Source organism: Homarus americanus, unplaced genomic scaffold, assembly GCF_018991925.1.
Source record: "Homarus americanus isolate GMGI-L3 unplaced genomic scaffold, GMGI_Hamer_2.0 scaffold37032, whole genome shotgun sequence".
NCBI classification, from domain to species: Eukaryota; Metazoa; Arthropoda; class Malacostraca; order Decapoda; family Nephropidae; genus Homarus; species Homarus americanus.
In genome coordinates, this window is record NW_024731852.1 from 3,620,203 (window position 1) to 3,644,820 (window position 24,618).

Genomic DNA, 24,618 nt, shown 5'->3' on the forward strand with positions numbered 1-24,618 from the left:
GAGCAGAGGAGGAGGAGGGCAGGAGCGGAGGAGGAGGAGGGCAGGAGCGGAGGAGGAGGAGGAGGGCAGGAGCGGAGGAGGAGGAGGAGAGAGGGAGGAGGAGGGTAGAGTGGAGGAGGAGGGGTAGGAGCGGAGGGAGGAGGAGGGGAGAGGGAGCGGAGGAGGAGGAGGGAGGAGCAGGAGGGGAGGGAGGGAGGGCAGGAGCAGGAGGAGGAGGGGCAGGAGGAGGGAGGGCAGGAGGAGGAGGGCAGGGAGCGAGGAGGGGAGGGGAGGTGGGCAGGGGAGGAGGCGGGAGCGAGGAAGAAGGGGGCAGGAGGAGGGCGTGAGTGCAGGGAGGAGGGGGGTGCAGGAGGATGGAGACGGAAGGGAAGAAGGGGCAGGGAGGAGGGCGGGAGGCAGGAGGCGGGAGCGGAGGGAGGAGGGCGGGAGTGGAGGGAGGGGAGGGGAGGGGCAGAGGAGGGGGAGGGAGGCAGGAGGATGGAGCGGAGGAAGAAGGGGCAGAGGAGGGCGGGAGTGCAGGAGGAGGCGGGAGGGGAGGACGGGAGCGGAGGAAGAAGGGGGGCAGGAGGAGGGCGGAGGAGGAAGGGGAGGGAGGAGGGGGTGGGAAGGAGGAGGAGGGGGGGAGCAGGGAGAGGAGGGAGGAGGAGGGGGGAGGTGGGAGGAGGGAGGAGGGAGGGGAGAGGGAGGAGGGAGGCAGGAGTGGAGGAGGAGGAGGGCAGGAGCGGGAGGGAGGAGGGGGGGGGGCAGGGAGGAGGGAGGAGGAGGAGGGCAGGAGGAGGAGGAGAGGAGGCAGGAGGGAGGAGGGCAGGAGCGGAGGAGGAGGAGGAGGAGGGCGGGAGCGGAGGAGGAGGAGGGCAGGAGGAGGGCAGGAGCAGAGGAGGGCGGGAGCAGAGGAGGATGGGAGAGGAGGAGGGTGGCGAGTCACTGGGACTCTGCGGTTGCCTCCTCCCCCTCCTGCACTGACTGGGGTTCCTCCACCGCTGTTTGCTCCTCCTCTGTTGAAGTTTGCTTCTCCTCCGTTGTTGTTTGCTCCTCCTCAGCTGCTGTGTGCTCTTCCTCGGCTGCCAGCTGTTGTGAAGAATCTGTTTCTGCAGAAGCTGCTTCTGCAGTCTGAGACGAACAAATGAATCCAGAGTTGACTGCTTGGTGCTACTCATCTTCTTCTCCTTATAGATCTCAGTGTAACAACCAAGACGGTCCTCAATGCTGTGTTGAACCTTTGAGCTACGTTCTCTGTTTGGGTCGTTATCTATAAGGATTTGCATTGCTTGCTGGAACATGTTGAAAGATTCTGCCATCCTCTTGGAAATTAGCATTCGTTAAGGTTCTTCTTCGTCGTCGTCGTCTTCAATGGGACTGTGTTCTGTTAGTTGTTGCAGATCTTCGTTGGTGAGCTCTTCTGCATGGGATGCGAGGACGTCCTCAATATCTTCCGATTCTCGCTCATCAAAGCCTGCCTGTCTAGCCAAGCTGAAGATATCCCTATTCACAGCGGGAACTAAGTCCATGAATCCCGTAAAACTGTTGACACACTTGGGCCACAACTTACCCCACACACCATTCAGGCAATTTTCTGAAACCTCTTCCCATGCCTTGCCAATGTTGTCAATTGCATGAAGAACGTTGAAGTCACGCTAACATGCTCGGATCGTGGGTTTGTTTACTCCGTCTGTAGCCTTGAGCAGCTGGGCCATGGTAGGGAATAAATAATACGCCTTGAATGCGGTGGTGACGCCTTGGTCCATAGGCTGCATCAGTGCTTTCGTGTTGGGAGGCAGAAATACAACTTTTCACTGTCATGCAAGTCTTCAACATTGAGAGGATGAGCTGGAGCATTGTCAACAATCAGAAGAATTTTGAAGTCAAGGTTCTCCTTGGCACAGTATTCCTTCATTGCAGGGACGGCGAACACGTTTAACCACTGGCTAAATATAGCGCCAGGTATCCATGCCTTTTTGTTTGCCTTGTAAATGACAGGAAGGTGATCCTTAAAGTAATCTTTCAGGGCCCATGGGTTAGCAGCATGAGAAATCAACATCGGCTTCAGCTTGAAGTCACTGGCAGCGTTCGCGCCAAGCAGCAGCGTCAAGCTGTCTTTTGCCGCTTTAAAAACCTGGCGCTCTTTTCTCCTCCTTGGATATATAGGTCCTCTTAGGCATCCTCTTCCAAAAGAGACCATTCTCATCCACATTGAAGACTTGCTTTGATGAGTATCCTCCTTCCTGGATAATCCGTTTGAATTTTGGCGGGAATGTCTCGGCAGCAACTGTATCTGAACTGGCAGCTTCACCAGTCACCTTAAATATTGTGGAAGTCATACCCGCGCTTAAATCGTTGAAACCAGCCTCGACTGGCCGTAACGGTCTCTTCCTTTGATCCTTCACCCTCTTCTGCCTTTACGTCGTCAAACAAGGATCTGGCCTTTTGCTGGATAACCATAAGGCTCACAGGCGCATTGTGTTGATTCTGGTCCTCCATCCACATAGCCAGCATCTTTTCCACTTTTTCGATCACAGTTCTTCTAGTATAAGTTGCACTGAGAGTAGTACCACTTCCTGTGCTAACCTTAATCTTGTCAGCATTGATCCGGATAGTACGCACCGTTGTAGGGGTTAGACCAAGCACAGCGGCTATGTCTACAGCACGTTCCCCTTTTTCAAATCGGGTTAATACATTCATTTTCGTAGAAAGGGTAATGGTCTTATGTTGCCTCTTCACTACACTAGCATCAGTAGCACTTGATGGCCGCTTGGAAGCCATTTCGAATGGTTATACTATAGTACAGTTTTAAAGCAATGGCACTTAAGCACACACATGATGTGAAGTCGAACAGAGACTGTCTTGGCGTTACTTGGGGCTGCTGTGACGTTCCACGAGTGAGGGCAGCGTGCCGAGCCGAGAGAGAGAGAGAGAGAGAGAGAGAGAGAGAGAGAGAGAGTAGTGCGGCCAGACAGGAGCGGATGATGCGCCACAGAAAGTAGTCAATGACGACACAAAAGACGGAGTATCGGAGCCCTGGGACGTTAAACGAATTTTTGGTCTCTTAAAGTCTAGCGACGTAGTACCAAAACAACGTTAAGCGGGACGACGTTATATGAGGATGCACTGTAATGGGCAATTTCTGGATCTTCCGAGAACATTTTTCCGTTACTCGGATAATTCCGGGGAGGAGGGATTTTTTCCGGCTTTGAGAGAGTTGTCTCGTTACCCAGAAATCTCTCATTCCCGGAAGTGCTCTGCACCAATTGTTCCGGCTAAAGAAGATATCACTGTACAGAATAATTAAGAGCTTCCTTTAGAGGTAACCTTTTTCAGGTAAAACTCATCGTTATCACATCATTATAATGCACCCAGTTTCAATACATAACTTGAACAGCATCTGACAAATTTTACAATTACAGTATTCCCAAAAATTTATAAATGCAACCGATGAATATCTTGCTTTGAAATGGTCATAAAAAATTCAAAAGTTTGCACATCAACAAAGCATTTCCACTTTCTGATTTAAATCTTCCTTCACCTTCAGCAAATGTGCTACATCATCAATATAAATTTAATTATCAACATTATTCTATAAACAATCTAGGGGTCATTGGTGAGGAATAAAACTCTTGTCTGACATCAGACCTAGAAACTATATTACAATTGCTGCGTAGACTGACTTCCATCGAGGTTTTCCAACAAGTAAAACCTACCCAAATACCTTAGCATAGCACAAAGTTAAGTACCCTTTTGGAAATGGCGAAGATGGGAAATCAGAGTCTGCTTTCATTAACTATAGTATCGGGGAACAAGTACTATTATCAATATCTGATCAATAAAAGTATCTGCATCAGTGCAGGCTGGTAAAAAAAAAAAAGTTCTCTTCATCCATACGTGAGTCAAGATTTATGTCCACAGAGCTGACTCCTGTAGCTAGGGATACAAAGCTTCAATACCATTTCCATGATTTCTCCAGATCTAAGGCCCACAGTAACCTAGCCCCACACAGTGTAAACAATATATTAATAGTGTGAAGCTCAAACATGGAACTGTATGTCCTTTTTGATGAAATACAATTCCTAGTACTGTTAATGTTTCAATAGACAGTTCTTATCATAGTGCTACCAATATACAGTGCAGTCTTAAAATGTAACAACAATGAGGCTATACAGTAGTTATATTAACCAATTAGGAACAAACAATTACTGTTAGAACCTCATCCCCACTAACTCATTATGCCTTTCATAAATATGATTCATAACATGTGAATAAACTCTCGTATCAAAAAACAAATTGGAAATTGAAAAAATAAAAAATACTGTAAATAAATAAGTGTTCACACCTCTGGTAAAGTGTATTTTCCAAACCCACCAACTCCTAAGTCTCATGAATTTTTACAAGAATATGTGAGTATCTACAGTGCTTCTCCCTAACAGGAATACTTTAGGTAAACTTGCTAATAAGAAGGTACTGTAAAAGAGTAAAAGCTTAGTAGTCAGGTCACAAATTCAGTTTATACATATATATATATATATATATATATATATATATATATATATATATATATATATATATATATATATATATATATATATATATATATATATATATATATATATATATATATATATATATATATATATATATATATATATATACAGTATATATATATATGTATATATGTATATATATATATATATATATATATATATGTATGTGTGTATGTAATATATATACATATATACAGTATATATGTATGTATATATATATATATATATATATATATATATATACATATATATGTAGTGCATATATGTATATATATAAGGAAAGAAACTACGAGAGTTCCCAAAGTGACATGACTATATATATATATATATATATATGTATATATATATATATATATATATATATATATATATATATATATATATGCTGATAACCACAAGGAAAAAGAAAACACGAAGTTCCCAAGCGCTTTCATGTAATTCACATCTTCAGGAGTCTGTACTCACCTCTGAAGATGTGAATTACACGAAAGCGCTTGGGAACTTCATGTTTTCTTTTTCCTTGTGGTTATCAGCATATACCTGGATCACGCGCACCTACAGTGATTTACAGTGACCCCTCGTTTAACGAATACCTCGGTTAACGAACTGCCTTCCATAAGGATCTTCAATTCGGTTAACGAACAAAAATTTGGTTAACGAATTTCTTACGAACCGACCTCAACATGTTTTCGCTTGCACTGACCGGGCAACCAGCTTTAGTATCAGTCCCCCAATACATTAATCGGTTATAGGGCTTAAATTCCTTACTATTTTAGTAAATATCAAGAAGTTTATACTATTCAATAATTTTAAAAGTTTAATATTCAATTTTTTAGTCATTTTAACAATTATTGAACATAATTGAAGGTAAAGTGACTAGTTTAATGCGCGGCGTCCAGCCTCTTAACACAGCAAACAGGCGTTAGTCTCTCTCTGTTTTCACTGGAGGTAACATCTTGCTTGAGACTCTCTTCAACTAAATGCTTTTTCTGTGTTTCCAAGCAAATTATTGGTCATTTGAAATTAATTTTACATATTGACAATATATAATGCAGTGCAGTGTTGATTTAAAAATAATCTTGAAATACACCAAAGAACTAAAATTTTATGGGTGGAAATGGTGCCATGGGTTACTTCTCTTATTCTTCTCTTCTTCCTTCTCCTCCACCCCATTCTAATTCCATCATCATCATCATCATCATCATCATCCAGGACCTTCTACATACACACCTCAAAGTAAGTGAACTTCTACCATTTTTGTGGAGATTTAGGAAATTTTACAGACCAATTATATATATATATATATATATATATATATATATATATATATATATATATATATATATAAGTTAAGTATCTGTAAGTAGTTTGAAACCAGTCTAACAGCTTAATTACACAAGTTCACCAAAGTTTGATTATCCACAGCTACAAAGATCAATATTAAACCCCACTTTTTTTAGGAATAAACAGCAGGCATTTGCAGACCAACTACAAAAATCAGGAAAATTGGCATGAGGATGAAATAGGTAGGAGGAGAAAATAAAAATTTCAGGTTCTCTTGACACATGGTAATAAAAATAAGTAGTTACTTAATATAACAGGAAAATAATTGTTAAACCTTGACAGGAAAAGTGATAGAATACAAAGACATTGGTGAGGTAAAGCATGAGCAAAAATTAACAAAAAGAAATTTAGATAACCATATAAACTGAAATATGTACATATTTTCTCCAGATGACAACCAAATCTAAAACCCTACAATTTGCCAATTTCAAAAATAACTAAAAGAACAATTTATTTACTAAGATTAATATTACTGAGGTATCAAGCTAAATCAAGTAATACTAATCAACAAATAAAATTGCTGTAGTGTGATATTCCTGTTAAGAAAATTAAATTTTGGTGTAGAGCTCTTCTGGGGATGAGTGATTTCCAGGTAATGAGACAACTCTCTCAAACCCAAGAAAATCCCACATCCCAGAATATTTCAAGGTAAAAAGTTTCTTGTAATTTTCCGGAAATTGCATATTACTGTACAGTATTACCCCGCTTTATGCGGTTTCACTTTCTCACGATTTCTCATTTACGCGGTGCCTCGCCAGAACCGAACTTTCACTTTCCGCAGTGCATCTACTCATATACGCTGAAGCGGCTGGCAGGATGCGACAAGGTTGCCCAGTCATCAAAACATTACGAAGCTTCACCCGCCACCCACCACAGGCGCTCAAGTCAGTGATAGTGAGGATATGGACTTATATGGACTTTGAGGGTTTGACAAAGAGGCCCTTGCAAGCCTATGTGGTGGATAGTGATACAATTGATACAAGTGAAACAGGTGAGGGCCAATAATCTGCCCTCTGCCTGAACCAACCCCCATCCCGTGTGCCCAGCCATCTTTTCTACTAATGTAAGTGTTAAAAAAAATAATATTATTGATATTTCTCTTAATTATTAATTGTGTGTGCATACCATCATAAAATTAAGATGTAATTTTTACTACAACGAGGGTATTGTGTCTGAAAAAGTGGAGTTTGGGGGTCAGGCCAGTCTCTGTGGAATTAATCCCATATGTTCTGCTGTTCACTTTACGGGGTTTTCACTTTCTGCGGTACCCCATGGGTTCAATTGACCGCGTAAATCGGGTAATACTACTGTACAAGTATTTCATCCTCAGAATTTGCTGCCAAACCCAAAAGAAAAAACAAAAATAAAACAAAAACAGAGAAAGAAAGTTTCCAGAAGTTTTATAAGAATTTTGCAGATGGGCCTGATTTCAACCTTGGAATATGTTCCCCAATGAAAAGTATTGGGAATTTCCAGTATTTTCTAGGAAAATACGCCTAATTTTGAACATCAAACTCGTTCACAAACCGGAATTGACAGAATTTGTCTGGAAAATTTCTTAGTCAATTTCATCTCCAGGTACTGTACATGGATTGGACAGTTCTGGCTAACAGAGATATTACTTATTACCTTACTGCACAGGGAATATATGTATAAATGAGCTCTGAACATTGCCAAAAATGGTTTAATTCAGGCATTAAGTTCATTATGATTTGTTATGCATATATAGTATCTGTATTTTGTACATAATAGTAGTTCAGTACATGTGGAGGTACAGTATATTATCAAATAACTCATTTTGTTAATGTGACAATGGAAAATGTTATGTGATTAATACTAAAGGCAAATAGGGTTTTAAAAGTACAGTACTGTATACACCAGTTAAAAATTGTATCAATTATTTTTTGCTGTTAAGTGTTTTAGAGAAAATAATGTTTTGAGTTCACCGCCCATACAGGAACCTCAACACAGCAAGTCTGTGTCACTTGTTGGTGTAGTTCAGACTGGTGACTGGTTGATAAGTTCAACATAATTTGCTGGGAAGAGGCCAAACATACCATCAGGACCCACACCCTGCCACCAACCCTCATCGATTTGATCTATGTTGGTGATAATTTCTGCTGGGTCAAAAGTTATCTCGGTGTCATCAGCTGTTGAAAAAAAATAATGAAAATTATAAATAACTAGCATAATTATGTACGGGGGAAAATATTTAAAAAAATATATATATTAGGAAAACATGCTACACAAAGATGAATGAACTATCGTAAACCCTCGAAAGTCAAAATATTGGGGGAAAGGGGGTCCAGACTTTAACAAGTGGGGGTTCTGGGGGCTAATGTGCAACCTAGCAGCCACTCATTAGTCCCCAATGACCCTTAAATTTGTATTTTAATGTGCAATAAATGTCATGTGTGCATTCCGTTTTAAATTTTTCCTTTATACTACAGTCGGCCCTTAACATACGCGGGTTTATAATGCGCGGTGCTGCAAATACGCGGATTGCCCCGCCGGAGGAATATTCTGTACATTGAAGTAACTGAAGTACATTCAACAAGGCTATTCAATCAAGGGCAGTACTCAAATACGGGACACTGCCGCCTGCAACCTCACGCATACGTGAGCAGTTTCTCTCAGTCAGTCAGTCTTCGCTAAATTACGCCAGGCGACATCAGCATTGTAGTTAAAAATATTATATCGCATGAATGTATTATATCAAGTATGTAAGTGAATAGAATATTACTAATATAAGAGAGTTTAAAGGAAAATCTTCAAAAACCAGTAACATATCCTGAACATCGAAGGCTAGGTAAAAGTCTTTGTTTCATGTGTTTATCATAATTTACTGAAATACTACGCTTCAGCAAAAACTACTATTTATTTCTGAGAATATGGAATGTAATATTTTGCTGAAAAAATGACGACGTGACAGTGAAAGTGATAAAGCAATGACTGCTTTTCTGCCTGCCAAAAGATAAAACATTTAATGCTGAATTGGTTTTCAGTTAAAAACTGCTGCCGCTACCACAGCTCCTATCCTAATTCACTTGTGAGTAAACAGTTTTAACTGAAAAACTATTCCTAAAAAAGGACATGCAACATCTTTGAACTAAAGAAAGCGGAAGTCATTGTTTTCGGGCCACATTCCACTGTAATACGACGCTATTTCAGCAAAAAAACATATATTTCCGTGAATAAATATATATCAAGCACAGTATGAATATATTATTGTAATATAAACTGACAACCGAAAACTAAAAAACGAGTAACATCTCTTGAACATTGAAGGTTAGGTAAAGTCTTTTGTTTTCGCTTATGTATTTTATCCTACTTATACTGGAAATACATCATGTTTCAGCAAAACTACTATTTATTTCCTGAGAATAAATTATTCAGGCACAGTCAGGGTAAAATATACATGTGCTGTAACATTTTTAATTGAAAACACTGCAAATCACGTATTCCAGCTCTGTTCAAGGAGGAATAAGGAGCTGTTTGGTGCTTAAGACAATGACACACAAGGAAAATGATTTTGATGGATTTAATGAAAAATATTCAGAAAGACCCTGACACTGTCAAGGAAAGTGGCTGCTGGAAGGCTTCGGACATGGCAGTGACTTCCAGATTAGGGAGCTAATGAAGAGCACGACACTGAGCTGACCGAGGAGGACGGCAGGAGTTAGTAGACTCAGGGGCAAGAGGCTAAAGGAAAGAGGATGAGAAGAGTACCAAGAAATAACGTTGAGAAGTTGGGGGAGATGACTGAGAACATGAGGTAGTGAAAAACCTGTTTGCAGTATGGACCCCCATGGTGCGTGGCTCTGAAATTCATACAGGATGATGATATTACCCATACAAAGAAATGAAAGAAAGAGACGCACAACCCCTCATCACCATGTTTCTTGATCATCAAGAGAGAGACGACTATCAATCAATAAGTGCAGGGAGGAAGCAGCTGAATTCACAGCCCCACTTCACCACTCTGTTATGGAATTGAGGACGATGGAGCTGACAATTCCCCGCCTGTCGCCAGGGAGAGGTAATGCAGTAAAGAAATTTTACTTTTTTTTACAGCTTTTTTGCCATGTTTGGTTGTTTGTGCACAGCACAGTACAGTTCAAAGGCACAAGACAGGAAGTGGAGGTGCAGTTATCTCACAAAACAATTGTGCTTTGTTGTCGCAGCAGTGACAAAGCAGAGGGAGCAGTTGGGAGAGTGGTGAGATGACCTGGACGAGGAGTGAGGGACACCAGTGAGATGCCAGCCAGTATATTTCGGGTATTAATTGTTTTTATAGCTTATTTTGCATTTTAATATTAAATACTGTACATTACGTTCAACAAACTACCATTTATTTCTGAGAACATAGAAATGTAATATTTTTTGCTGAAATGATGTAATGACATAGTGAAAGTGGATAAAATTGTGACGAAGCAATGATTTTTCTTTCTTTCTGCTCAAAAGATGTTATGTAATCGCCGCAATATTTTCATTTGTGGGATTATAAGGCCAATGATAGGATAGAATATTATTGTAATACAGCAATGAGTAGTACAACAGTTTTTAACTGAAAAACCATTCAAAAGCGTATTATTGCAAAATTCCTTTTTGAACAACCCAAAGAAAGCAAAGTCATTGTTTTCATACTTTTATCTAATTCTCTACCGTACAGTGATATGCACGCTGGCTTCAGCCAAAATATTATTCCATATTTATTTCGAGAATACAGTGACCTCGCTAATCTAACACTCGGGTTAACGTAATTTCGATTAACTAACTGCCTTCCATAAGGATCTTCAATTCGTTAACTAAAAAAAAAATTCGGGTTAACGGTTTCACTAACCTACCTCAACATTGCACTGACCGGCAACCAGCTTTAGTATCAGTCCGCCAATACATTAATCGGTTCTAGGGCTTAAATTCTCACTATTTTAGTAAATATCAAGAAGTTTATACTATTCAATAATTTTAAAAGTTTAATATTCAATTTTTAGTCATTTTAACAATTATTGAACATAATAGGTAAAGTGACTAGTTTAATGCATGGCATCCAGCTTCTTAACACAGCAAACAGGAGTTAGTCTTCTCTGTTTTCACTGGAGGTAACATTTGCTTGAGACTCTTCAACTAAACGCTTTTTTTCTGTATTTCCAAGCAAATTATTGGTCATTTTGAAATATATTTTACATATTGACAATATATAATGCAGTGCAGTGTTGATTTAAAGAAAATAATCTTGAATTACACCAGAGAGCTAAAATTTTATGGGTGAAATGGCGCCATGGGTGATTCTCTTCCACCCCCAATGCCTTCTTCTTCCTCCTCACCCCATTCTAAATCCCATCATCATCATCATCATCCAGGAGCCTTCTACATACACACCCTCAAAGTAAGTGAACTTTTCTACCATTTTTGTTGAATTTAGAAATTTTCGGTGAGCTGGAACCACTACCCAAAAACCCATTGAAACAATGGTTTCGGTTAACGAACTTTTTGGTTAACGAACGACCTTCTGGAACGGATTGAGTTCGTTAACGGAGGGGTCACTGTATATTCATTCAGTCACAGTTAAGGTAAAATATACTTGTGATGTAATATTTTAATGAAAATACGGTATCATAGTTTTCTTTTGTATCAAATTTAATTAACAAAGATTGATGTTTCAAGTGTAATGAACAAAAATTTATGTACAGTATCTATAAATAACTTTTAACAAATGAATACTTTGTTTTACATCGTCCTGTGTATACCATACCATGGATTTGGCTACATTGGGCTAGCTATGATGACGAAGAGATCTGCCCTGGCGACTGCACCCATTAACTCAGCTGGTGGTGCGTTGGTGAGTTTTCCATTGTTTACTGGTAGTTACTGGTAAATATTTTTCAACCTAACTAAAACTATTACCCTTTTAGAGGTCCACTCAATTTTTTGCAAAATAATTTGGTCTTAAAACTGAACTATACACAGGTATATACGGTAAATAAGACACGGGAGCACATATATGCGATTTTAACATCCACGGTTATCTCTGTTACGTAACCCATATGTTAAGGGCCGACTGTATGAGGCACCAAGCGCATAAGGTACTAAACATAACCTCCCCATATAAATTTAGTTATTTATTACAGTGATATCCCAGTTAGCCGGAACAATTGGTGCAGAGCTCTTCCAGAGATGAGAGATTGCCGGCTAACCAGACAAATTTCCCAAACCTGAAAATCCTTATCCCTGGAATCTTTTCCAGTTATTGGAAAAGTTTCCGAGTGTCTAAACTAAACATCTTGCACAGACGGACACTAGCCCACTTCCCCAGAACATTTTGGTGTTGGATGTTTTCCTTAAGTCTAAAACTACCGGAGTCCATAAATGCAGTTCTAATTAAGTTAAAATTTCCATTTCTTTACTATAATTATCGAGAATAATTTATCTACAAGTTTGGTTAAATAAATATATTTAAAAATTAAAAATCTATATGATATGGGCATTAATGAAACTGTTAGAGCAAAGACTTATTTTCCACTCCCATGGAGCTGTGAGGATTAACCGGGCCTCGTGTAACTGACCTGACCTGATGCAATGTCAGGTGGAGGTAGTGGATTAGTGGGTCTCATGACCTGAGTATGTCTTGAATTAACATGAAACCTAAAGTATTTTTTGGGATATTGTGATAAGTATCAGTATAAATGAACAAAGTTGTATCCCTTCAACATTACATTACATAAAATGTTAAAATATGGAGTGAGAAAACAGAAAGGTGTGGGTACTTAGAGAGATGGAGTGGAAATGAGTGATACCAAGTGCTCTCAGCTGATACTTGTCCATGCAGTCACACACATACACAAATTTATACACAAGACCTCACCATATGCTTGCTGTCAATTCCCTTGTTGGGGGGCGTGGAGTGGTGTTGGAGTGTGTGTGGGAGGGTGTGATGTTGGGGAGGGTGATGTTGGGGGAGTGTGATGTTGGGGGAGGGTGTGATGTTGGGGATGGTGTGGACATTGGGGAGGTGTGATGTTGGGGGAGGGTGTGATGTTGGGGGATGGTGTGTGGATGTTGGGGAGGGTGTGATGTTGGGGAGGTGTGATGTTGGGGGAGGGTGTGATGTTGGGGGAGGTGTTATGTTGGGAAGGGTGTGGATGTTGGGGAGGGTGTGGATGTGGGGAGGGTGTGATGTTGGGGAAGGTGATGTTGGGGAAGGTGATGTTGGGGGAGGGTGTGATGTTAGAGGATGTGATGTTGGGGGAGGGTGTGATGTTGGGGGAGGGTGTGATGTTGGGGAGGGTGTGGATGTTGGGGGAGGGGGTGATGTTGGGGAGGGTGGATGTTGGGGAGGGTGTGATGTTGGGGGAGGGTGTGATGTTGGGGGAGGGTGTGATGTTGAGGGTGATGTGGAGGGTGTGATGTTGGGGAGGGTGTGATGTTGGGGGAGGTGGATGTTGGGGAGGGGTGTGATGTTGGGGAAGGGTGGATGTTGGGGAAGGGTGATGTTAGAAGGGTGATGTTGGGGAAGGGTGATGTTGGGGGAAGTGTGATGTTGGGGAAGGTGTGGATGTTGGGAGGGTGATGTTGGGGAGGTGATGTTGGGGAGGGTGTGATGTTGTGGAAGGGAGGTGTGATGTTGGGGGAAGGGTGTGATGTTGGGGAAGGGTGTGATGTTGGGAAGGGTGTGATGTTGGGGAAGGGTGTGATGTTGGGAAGGGTGATGTTGTGAGGGGAGGTGAAGGGTGATGGGGGAGGGTGTGATGTTGGGGAGGGGTGATGTTGGGGAGGGTGATGTTGGGGAGGGTGTGATGTTGGGGAGGGTGTGATGTTGGGGAGGGTGTGATGTTGGGGAGGGGAGGGTGTGATGTTGGGGGAGGGGTGTGATGTTGGGGAGGGTGATGTTGGGGAGGGTGTGGATGTTGGGGGAGGTGTGATGTTGGGAGGGTGTGATGTTGGGGGAGGGTGGATGTTGGGGGAGGGTGTGATGTTGGGGAGGGTGTGATGTTGGGGGAGGTGATGTTGGGGGAGGTGTGATGTTGGGGGGGTGTGATGTTGGGGATGGTGGGGAGGTGATGGGGGAGGGTGTGATGTTGGGGGAGTGTGATGTTGGGGAGGTGGATGTTGGGGGAGGTGTGATGTTGGGGAGGTGTGATGTTGGGGAAGGGGATGTTGGGGAAGGTGATGTGGATGTGATGTTGGGGAAGGTGTGATGTTGGGCAGGGTGGTGATGTTGGGGAAGGGTGTGATGTTGGGAAGGGTGTGATGTTGGGGAAGCGTGTGATGTTGGGAAGGCGAGATGTTGTGAGGGTGTTGGGGAAGGTGTGATGTTGGGGAAAGGGTGTTGGGGAAGGTGATGTTGTGTGCAGTTGGGGGAAGGTGATGTTGGAGGAAGTGTGATGTTGGGGAAGGTGATGTTGGGGAAGGTGTGATGTTGGGGAAGGTGTGATGTTGGGGAGGTGATGTTGGGGAGGGTGTGATGTTTGGGGAGGGGGATGTTGGGGAGGTGTGATGTTGGGGAGGTGTGATGTTGGGGAGGTGTGTGATGTTAGAGGTGAGTTGGGGAGGTGTTGGGGAGGTGGGATGTTGGGGAGGTGATGTTGGGGGAGGGTGTGATGTTGGGGAGGTGTGATGTTGGGGAGGGGTGATGTTGGGGAGGTGTATGTTGGGGAGGTGATGTTGGGGAGGGTGTGATGTTGGGGGAGGTGTGATGTTGAGGGGTGTGATGTTGGGGAGGTGATGTTGGGGAGGGTGTGATGTTGGGGAGGGGGATGTTGTGATGTTGGGGATGTGTGGATGTTGGGGGATGGTGTGATGTTGGGGGGATGGTGATGTAGATGGTGGATGTTGGGGAGGGTGTGTGGGTGTGATGTTGGGGGAGGTGATGTTGGGGAGGGTGTGATGTTGGGGAAGGTGATGTTGTATGTGATGTTGGGGAAGTGTGATGTTGGGGATGGTGTGATGTTGGGGAGGGTGATGTTGGGGAGGGTGTGATGTTGGGGGAGGTGTATGTTGGGGAGGGTGTGATGTTGGGGAGGGTGTGATGTTGGGGAGGGTGTGATGTTGGGGAGGGGTGTGATGTTGGGGAGGTGTGATGTTGGGGAGGGTGGATGTTGGGGGAGGTGTGATGTTGGGGAGGGGTGTGATGTTGGGGGAGGGGTGATGTTGGGGAGGTGTGTGATGTTGGTGGAGGTGTGATGTTGGGGGGAGGTGTGATGTTAGGGAGGGTGATGTTGGGGAAGGGTGTGATGTTGGCTGGCTGTGATGTTGGGAAGGTGTGTGATGTTGAGGGTGTGATGTTGTGGTGGTGATGTTAGAAGGGTGTGGATGTTGTGAAGGTGTGATGTTGGGGAAGGTGTGATGTTGTAGGGTGTGATGTTGTGGAGGTGTGATGTTGGGGAAGGTGTGGTGTAGAATGTGGTGTTGGGGAAGGTGGTGCTGGGGAGGTGATGTTGGGGAAGGTGTGATGTTGGGGAAGGTGTGATGTTGGAAGGTGATTTGGGGTGTGTGATGTTGGGGGAGGTGTGATGTTGGGGAGGGTGTGATGTTGGGGAGTGTGTGGGGAGGGTGTGATGTTGGGGGAGGGGTGTGATGTTGGGGGAGGTGGAGGGGAGGGTGTGGGAATGGGGGAGGGTGTGATGTTGGGGAGGGTGTGATGTTGGGGAGGGGGTGATGTTGGGGAGGGGTGATGTTGGGGAGGTGATGTTGGGGAGGTGTGATGTTGGGGGAGGGGTGATGTTGGGGGAGGTGTGATGTTGGGGAGGTGTGATGTGGGGAGGGTGTGATGTTGGGGAGTGGGTGTATGTTGGGGAGGTGATGCTGGGGGGAGGGGTGATGTTGGGGGAGGTGTGATGTTGGGGGAGGGATGTGATGTTGGGGATGGTGTGATGTTGGGGATGCGTGATGTTGGGGATGGTGTGATGTTGGGGATGGGTGATGTCAGGAAGGTGTGATGTTGGAAGGTGTGATGTTGTGTGAGGGGATGTTGGGAGTGATGTTAGAAGGTGTGATGTTGGGGAAGGTGATGTTGTGAATGTGTGATGTTGGGGGGAGATGTGATGTTGGGGGAGGGTGATGTTGGGGAGTGTGATGTTGGGGAGTGTGATGTTGGGGAGTGTGTGATGTTGGGGGAGGTGTGATGTTGGGGAGGGTGTGATGTTGGGGAGGGGGTGTGATGTGAGGTGATGTTGGGGAGGGTGTGATGTTGGGGGAGGGTGTGTGATGTTGGGGAGGTGTGATGTTGGGGGAGGTGATGTTGGGGAGGTGTGATGTTGGGGGAGGTGTGATGTGGGGAGGGTGTGATGTTGGGGGAGGTGTGATGTTGGGGAGGTGTGATGTTGGGGAGGGTGTGATGTTGGGGATGGGTGTGATGGGGGATGGTGATGTTGGGGATGGGTGTGATGTTGGGGAAGGGTGTGATGTTGGGGATGTGATGTTGTGAAGGGTGTGATGTTGGGGAAGGTGTGGATGTTGGGGAAGGTGTGATGTTGGGAAGGGGTGTGATGTTGGGGAAGGGTGGATGTTGGGGAAGGTGATGTCAGAGGTGTAGGGCTGTTGGGGAAGGTGATGTTGGATGTTGGGGAGGGTGTGATGTTGGGGAGGGTGTGATGTTGGGGAGGTGTTGGGGGGAGGTGTGATGGGGAGTGTGATGTTGGAGAGGTGTGATGTTGGGGGGTGCAGAGGTGTGATGGGGAGGTGATGTTGGGGGAGGGGTGTGATGTTGGGGAGGTGTGATGTTGGGGAGGGTGTGATGTTTGTGAAGGTGTGTGATGTTGGGGAGGTGTTGATGCTGATGTTGTGAAGGTGTGATGTTGGGGAAGGTGTGTGATGTTGGAATGTGATGTTGGGGGAAGGTGTGATGTTGGGGTGCTGGATGTTGGGGAAGGTGATGTTGGGGAAGGTGAGCTGAGGATGTGATGTTGGGGAAGTGATGTTGTATGTGATGTTGGGGAGTGTGAGTTGGGGAGGTGTGATGTCAGGAGGGGTGATGTTGTGAGTGGATGTTGGGAGGTGTGATGTTGGGGAGGGTGTGATGTTGGGGGGCAGATGTTGGGGGAGGTGTGATGTTGGGGGAGGGTGAGGTGTGTGGGGAGTGTGATGTTGGGGAGTGTGGATGTTGGGGAGGGGATGTTGGGGAGGTGATGTTGGGGGAGGTGGATGTTGGGGAGGGTGTGATGTTGGGGGAGGTGGATTGGGGGGTGATGTTGGGGAGGGGATGCTGTGGATGTTGGGATGGTGTATGTTGGGGATGGTGTGGATGTTGGGGGATGGTGTGATGTTGGGGATGGGTGTGATGTTGGGGATGGTGATGTTGGGGAAGGTGATGTTGGGAAGGTGTGATGTTGTGAAGTGTGTGATGTTGGGGAGGGTGTGATGTTGGGGAAGCGTGAGGTTGGGGAGGTGTGATGTTGGGGGATGGTATGTTGGGGATGGGTGATGTTGGGGAGGGGTGTGATGTTGGGGGAGGGCATGTTGGGGTGTGATGTTGGGGAGGTGATGCAGAGTGTGATGTCAGGTGAGTGGATGTTGGGGAGGGTGTGATGGGGAGGGTGGGGGAGGTGGTTGGGAAGGGTGTGATGTCAGAGGTGTGAGGAGGTGTGATGTTAGGGGAGGGTGTGATGTTGGGGAGGGTGAGATGTTGGGGGAGGGGCGTGATGTTGGGGATTGTGATGTTGGGGATGTGATGTTGGGGAGGGTGTGATGTTGGGGAGGGGTGTGATGTTGTGTGGGAGGGTGTGATGTTGGGGGAGGTGTGATGTTGGGGAAGGTGTGATGTTGGTGAAGGTGTGGATGTTGGGGGATTGTGTGATGTTGGTGTGATGTTGTATATGCTGGGGGATTGTGATGTTGGACTGTGAGATGTTGGTGACTGTGTGATGTTGGGGGAGGTGTGGATGTTGGGGAGTGTGATGTTGGGGAGGGTGTGATGTTGGGAGGGTGAGGTGGGTGTGATGTTGGGGAAGGTGATGTTGGGGGAAGGTGAAGTGTTGGGGAGGATGTTGGGGGATGGTGGATGTTGGGGAGGGCGATGTTGGGTGGAGTTAGAAGGTGTGATGTTGGGGAAGGTGTGATGTTGGGAGGGTGTGATGTTGGGAGGGTGGGATGTTGGGGAGGGGTGATGTTGGGGGGGGGAGGGTGGATGTTGTATGTGATGTTGGGGAGGGTGTGATGTTGGGGGGGGGTGTGATGTTGGGGAGGGGTGAGTTGGGGGGTGATGGGGGGAGGGTGATGTTGGGGAGGGCGTGATGTTGGGGATTGTGATGTTGGGGATGGTGTGATGTTGGGGGAGGGGGTGTGATGTTGGGGGATGGTGTGATGTTGGGGAGGTGATGTTGGGGAGGTGTGTGATGTTGGAAGGTGTGATGTTGGGGAAGGTGTGATGTTGGGGATTGTGTGATGTTGGGGGATTGTGTGATGTTGGGGGATTGTGTGATGTTGGGGATCAGGATGTTGGGGGATTGTGTGATGTTGGGGATTGTGTGATGTTGGGATGTTGGGGAGGTGTGTGATGTTGGGGGAGTGTGGATGTTGGAGGTGATGTTGGGAGGTGTGATGTTGGATGTGATGTTGGGGGAAGGTGTGATGTTGGGGAAGGTGATGTTGGGGGGGATGTTGGGGGAAGGATGTTGGGGGAGGTGGATGTTGGGGAGGGTGTGATGTTGGGAGGGTGATGTTGGGGGAGGGTGTGATGTTAGGGAAGGTGTGATGTTGGGGAAGGTGATGTTGGGGGAGTGTGTGATGTTGGGGAGGGGATGTGGTGGATGTTGGGGAAGGGTGTGATGTTGGGGAAGGTGTGATGTTGGGGGAGGGTGTGATGTTGGGGAGGGGTGATGTTGGGAAGGTGTGATGTTGGGGTGTGAAGGTGGGGAGGGTGTGATGTTGGGGGAGGTGATGTTGGGGAGGGTGTGATGTTGGGGAAGGTGTGATGTTGGGAAGGTGTGATAGAAGGTGTGATGTTGGGGGAGGATGATGGGGGGAGGGTGTGATGTTGGGGAGGGTGGATGTTGGGAGGGTGTTGGGGAGGTGTGATGTTGGAGGGTGGTGGGGAGGTGTGATGTTGGGGAGGTGGATGTTGGGGAGGTGATGTTGGGGAGGTGATGTTGGGGAGGTGTGGGTGGATGTTGGGGAGGTGGATGTTAGAGGGTGTGATGTTGGGGAGGGTGATGTTGGGAGGGTGTGATGTTGGGGGAGGGTGATGTTGGGGAGGGTGTGATGTTGGGGGAGGGTGTGATGTTGGGGAGGTGTGATGTTGGGGGAGGTGTGATGTTGGGGAGGGTGTGATGTTGGGGAGGGGTGTTGTGAGGTGTGATGTTGGGGGGAGGTGGATGGGGAGGGTGGATGTTGGGGGGAGGTGATGTTGGGGAGGTGTGATGTTGGGGAGGGTGATGTTGGGGAGGGTGTGATGTTGGGGAGGTGTGATGTTGGGGAGGGTGTGATGTTGGGGAGGTGTGATGTTGGGGAGGGTGTGATGTTGGGGGAGGTGAGATGTTGGGGAGGTGTGATGTTGGGGGGAGGTGATGTGGGGTGGTAGGGGAGGTGTGATGTTGGGGAGGTGTGATGTTGGGGAGGTGTGATGTTGGGGAGGTGATGGGGGAGGTGGATGTTGGGGGAGGGTGTGATGTTGGGGAGGGTGGATGTTGGGGAGGGTGTGGAGGGGAGGGTGTGATGTTGGGGAGGTGTGATGGGGAGGGTGTGATGGGGGAGGGTGATGTTGGAAGGTGTGATGTTGGGAGGGTGTGATGTTGGGGAGGGTGTGATGTTGGGGGGAGGGTGTGATGTTGGAAGTGTGTGATGTTGGGGATGGTGTGATGTTGGGGATGATGTTGGGGATGGTTGGGGGATGGTGTGATGTTGGGGGATGGTGTGATGTTGGAAGGTGTGATGTTGGGGGAAGGTGTGATGTTGGGGGAAGGTGTGATGTTGGAAGGTGTGATGTTGGGGAGGGTGTGATGTTGGGGGAGGTGATGTTGGGGAGGGGGATGGTGTTTTGTTGGAGAGTGTGTGTGTGTGTGTGTGTGTGTGTGTGTGTGTGTGTGTGTGTCTGTCTGTCTGTCTGTATATACACAAACGCATCGTTGGTTACTAAATTTTTAATCTTATTGGAAATGTTTAGTAGAGAATATGATCATTATGGTATCAAATTCATCATTCTATCTCCACTAGCCAAGCTTGAGTGAGAAAGGGGGGGGGGAACGGTGAAACCTGACCACGTGACTACCCCAAAAAAATTCTCTGCCAACACACACATACACACCAACACCACTCACACACCCCCCAGCACATCTGCATGTGTGTGACTGCATGATTTTACTGTACATACAATACATAACATCAAATATAAGCTACATACAGTACTTGTTACGTTAATTTTACTACATATACAACCATCGTTAGTCGAGACTTTAATGTACACAACATCAATACAATAAACTAATGCCCACTCATTTCATCCCAAATATTGATGGATAATTGCTTTGGAAAACCCTAAATGACAACTGACGTGAATCAGTCCTGTCCATATGGTAGGAGATCCACTGCACCTCCCCACCAAGAGGTCACTACATGTACGTGTATACGTAGTTCATTAAACACAGGTCAACTTGTGGCAGGATGGATGACTAAATAATGAGTAATACGGTATAAAACCAAGAGATTTTCAGGGAACTTTTTGAATATACGTAAGTATACAATATTTATTTAAAGAATACAAATAACGATGGACCATCCAACTTCTTGCAATTTATAAATTTATTAATTTCTAATTTCCAGTCATTTTCATTAATGTATTTTATAAATTTCAAGAAAAGGGTCCTAGCTATTAATACCAATATAGCAATACACACCTCCAACACACACCCTCCAACATTCATTATATTATATATTCTAGTATGATCAGCCACTTCTGGTGTATCCTTGATAATATAAAATATTAAATACAGTACTGTGCTATAACATCTTGATAAAATCACACGGGAACGGGGTAAACGACGGAGCACCTTAGCTTTGTCTTTATTCAAGACATCTTCGGAGGCAACTGAATTACAAGGATTGAGACAGAGAGGCTTATGTACACAGGGTGACCTTACAAAACATGAGGTCAGGTCAAACACATGACATCCACTAATCCACACACCACCACCATGACAATCATAAGAGGAGCTTATAAGAATGGGCGATGTAACTTATCATGTCAAAGTTATGACATCATCTATCCTACATCTACCTCAAATGCTTTCAAAGCATTGTTATTCTTAGCCGATTGAAAATCCTACACATAATGCCAAGTTCCCACTTTGCAAAGTAAAGTGGGTTGGCAATAGGAAAACAACAGAAAAACAGCAACACTTACCGGCCTGGTAGTCATAAAGTGCTCGGGCACACAACCCGTGCTCAGGGAGGATCTGATATTCCATTCCCTGAAATAATTAAAACCCATTCATTAGACTGAATCAGTCAAAACAAAAGATTTACCTGTTTTATTTTGCATAATTCAGGAATACCATGTCACAACCCTACTTATCGACAATTGATATTTCAATACCCCATTTGATATTCACAAAGCATACCCCACTAATTCGCAAAGAAAAATTACAATACCCTACAGTACAACAGTGATATCTCTGTTAGCCAGAACAACTGGTGCAGAGCACTTCCAGGAATGAGAGATCTCCGGATTACGAGACGACTCTCATATCTGGAAAAACTCCTTTATCCCTGGAATTTTCCGAGAAATGTTCTCAGAAGTTCCAGAAATTGCACATTACATCATCTCTCGAACCCGGAAAAAATCCTCCATCCCCAGAATTTTCCAGAAAATATACCCCTTGGAAAACCAAAAACCAGAATTTTGTGGAAAATTCCAGCTTTGGGAACGAGTTTGAGAAAATTTCAATTCCAGCTATTGGAGATGTCAGTTAAGGAGGATTCTGGTTAATGGAGATATTACTGCATTTCAAACAGTGCAGGCTAGCCACAGCTCTCATATTCCACTAGAAGGTTTGCTGCACGAGTGTTTTTTCCATGGGCGAGAACCCGTGTGATTTAGAAATGAATGAAGTTTAATGGGACGTTAACACCAAGCACACGCAAGAAAAATTCACGCGTGGGAGATGCTCACTCCACACTGCACTAGTACTTCCAAACCACGGCATAAAAAAACAAACCAAGTGTTATAGAATTTTTTATGGTAATGGAAAATGATAGTTTAAACTGTTTACTCTCATTTTACAAATGTTGCACAGAATTTATCGACGACTCCAAAACTGGGCCACCAACAACCACGTCACCATCAACCATATCATGACCATGGTTATGCACATCAACTTCCGACGTTATTCCACCTCCCTCCATTACTTTGGGCCCCAACACACTCCAGGTTGTGGACTCCACTAAGCTCCTTGGCATCACTATAGATAAACTAAATTGGAAAACACACGTCAATAAAGTTGTCAAATCCCCCAATTTGTCACCACCTCCTTCGCCGACTCAAGTCCCTCAGAGCTCCTGCACCCGAGCTCCTCGATGTTTACTCAACTTTCATACTTACTTCCCAAGCTCACCAATGCCTCCCCTACCTGGTCTTTCTCCAACACACAACAATGCACCACAAAAGTTGTTACGAACCACGCCACCAATTGTCATGATCTACCTACCCAGCACTACGAACCACGCCATCTATTGTCCTGATCTACCTACCCAGCACCACGAGCAACGCCATCTAGGGACGAAACACGAGTATGACTCGTCTTAGTTACCACCCCGGTTTCTCCATATCCTTATGCTGTTGCGGCCACCTCCTCAAAGTCTTTGTCAGCTCCAGTTCGAGGAGAGTTCAGTTCACTCTGGGAAGTGACCACAGGATCACCTATCCTGAAACCTACGGCACAGTGACTACTTACCGTCTTCTACAATACTCAGCCTTACTGTCAGCCATCTCAGTCTGCACTTAAGTATTGTAAACCTTATATTGCCTCCACCTCCACATACTTTAGAATTGTTGTATGTTGTATAAATATGTATATACTGTTAATGTTTAGGTTAAGTATGGTTAAGGGTAAATTATAGAAAGCTGAAACATTTGTAAAGGAATTTATGGTACTTTATTATACACAACAAAAACTCGCATCCTTTGTCTACCCTTTTATAGTCCGATTGTCTTTGTTTTTTTTTTTTTGTTGCCTGTTGGGATCTGGGTAGACTTTTAACTATATTCTAAATCCCCAACTCATAACAAAGTGCAAAAGAGGGCATGCAAGATTATTCTCTCCCCTTCCTACTCCACATATCAAGATGCGCTCACCACACCGACCCTCTCGACTTTCTCTGACCATCACCACGACCTCATCTGCAAATTTGGTGAGAAGCTTCAGCACCATCCTCGACACCGATTTCCTACTTCCACCCGAGATCTCTCATCCACGAATTGCAATTTGACACTACAACTGCATCCAGCCCATAAGAGCATGTACTGATCACGATAAGAACAGCCCAGTCCCAACCATAGTAAAAATTAACAACTCGTAATCAACCGGTGTATTCACTCTCAGTCAATCTTACCTTTTTGTACTGTCACTATGTTGAAATGCCCTGTAGTATAACCTTCTCCCCACCTAGTTATTATATGTCATATTTGTATCACATATGTTACTTGTATATTATTTGTCAATAAAGTGACCCATTCCCCAATTCAGTACCATAACTATATTTTCAGCCTTCCGGCTGCCATGCTCTTTCAATAAACCGTCAATTATTATTATCACACACACACACACACAAACACACTCTCACTCATGTATGCACACAAGCATGCACAGTCATTCACTTATACACAGGTGTTCTTTTGTATTGTTTTTCAGGTATTGTAGAATTTTATTACATTATATGAAGGAGTGCACCTGTATATAAAAAAATGTTGCAATTAAATACAAAATTTATGGAGATCATGTGTGTGTGTGTGTGTGTGTGTGTGTGTGTGTGTGTGAATACTTGTGTCAATTTGGCATGTCACCATGTTAGTGTGTGTCTGTTGCTACATCCCCCTAGCTCAGCCACTTGAGTCTCCTGTGTCCCACGTGTAGTGAAACTATTGCCAATTGGCAATGTGGCATCTTTTATTTTATTAATTCTTCACATTTACTGGTACAATAATATACAAGAGACCCTGGTCCCCAATAGCCTCAGATAATGAGGAGTGTATATAAAAAACATAATAATACCCCGGTTATCACAAGGGATGCTTTCCTAAATATCACTGTGAATATCGGGGCAATTTTTCCCTTAAGAATTAATGTAAATATGGGGGAAGCGTGCCCAACTACCAACTTTAACCACATATATTTTGATATATACTCCCCATTATCCAAGGCTAGGGACCAGGGTCACATGTATACTGTAGTACTGTACCAGTAAATGATAGGACTAAATTAAAATTATACTAATAACAAATAAAAAAATACGCATTGTCTATTGACAATAGTTTCACCAAGTGTGGAAGACTACTGTAGAGGGTAACATTGACAAGTCCATACACACCAGTTCATTACATTGAGCCGAACTTAGGCCTACTTCACACAAACGTTTTTGTTCCACGTGGGAGAAGGCAAACACAGTGTGTGGACAAATACTTTTTTGAGATACAGTACAGTGAGTTCTGCTATAACGCGTGTTTTGACAACGCGAATTGGCTCCAATGCGATTTATGAATAGAGGAACGATATTTGTATAATGCGAACGCTTGTTTGCTGTAATGCGATTTTTG

At 44.6% G+C, this 24,618-nt stretch overlaps 1 protein-coding gene across 1 annotated transcript in view; it reads right to left on the reverse strand.

Moving 5' to 3' along the window:
- Positions 1–7,545: 7,545 nt before the first annotated feature.
- The window catches only part of LOC121867856 (drebrin-like protein B), a 66,417-nt gene continuing 49,344 nt past the window's right edge, over positions 7,546–24,618 (reverse strand). The window contains exons 13-15 of the mRNA XM_042367981.1: positions 23,737–23,755; positions 21,211–21,277; positions 7,546–8,026 (exon numbers count right to left, since the gene is read on the reverse strand). Coding sequence (XP_042223915.1) covers positions 7,875–8,026; positions 21,211–21,277; positions 23,737–23,755 — 238 coding nt within the window. The 3' untranslated portion in view covers positions 7,546–7,874. The remainder of the gene's footprint in view (positions 8,027–21,210; positions 21,278–23,736; positions 23,756–24,618) is intronic.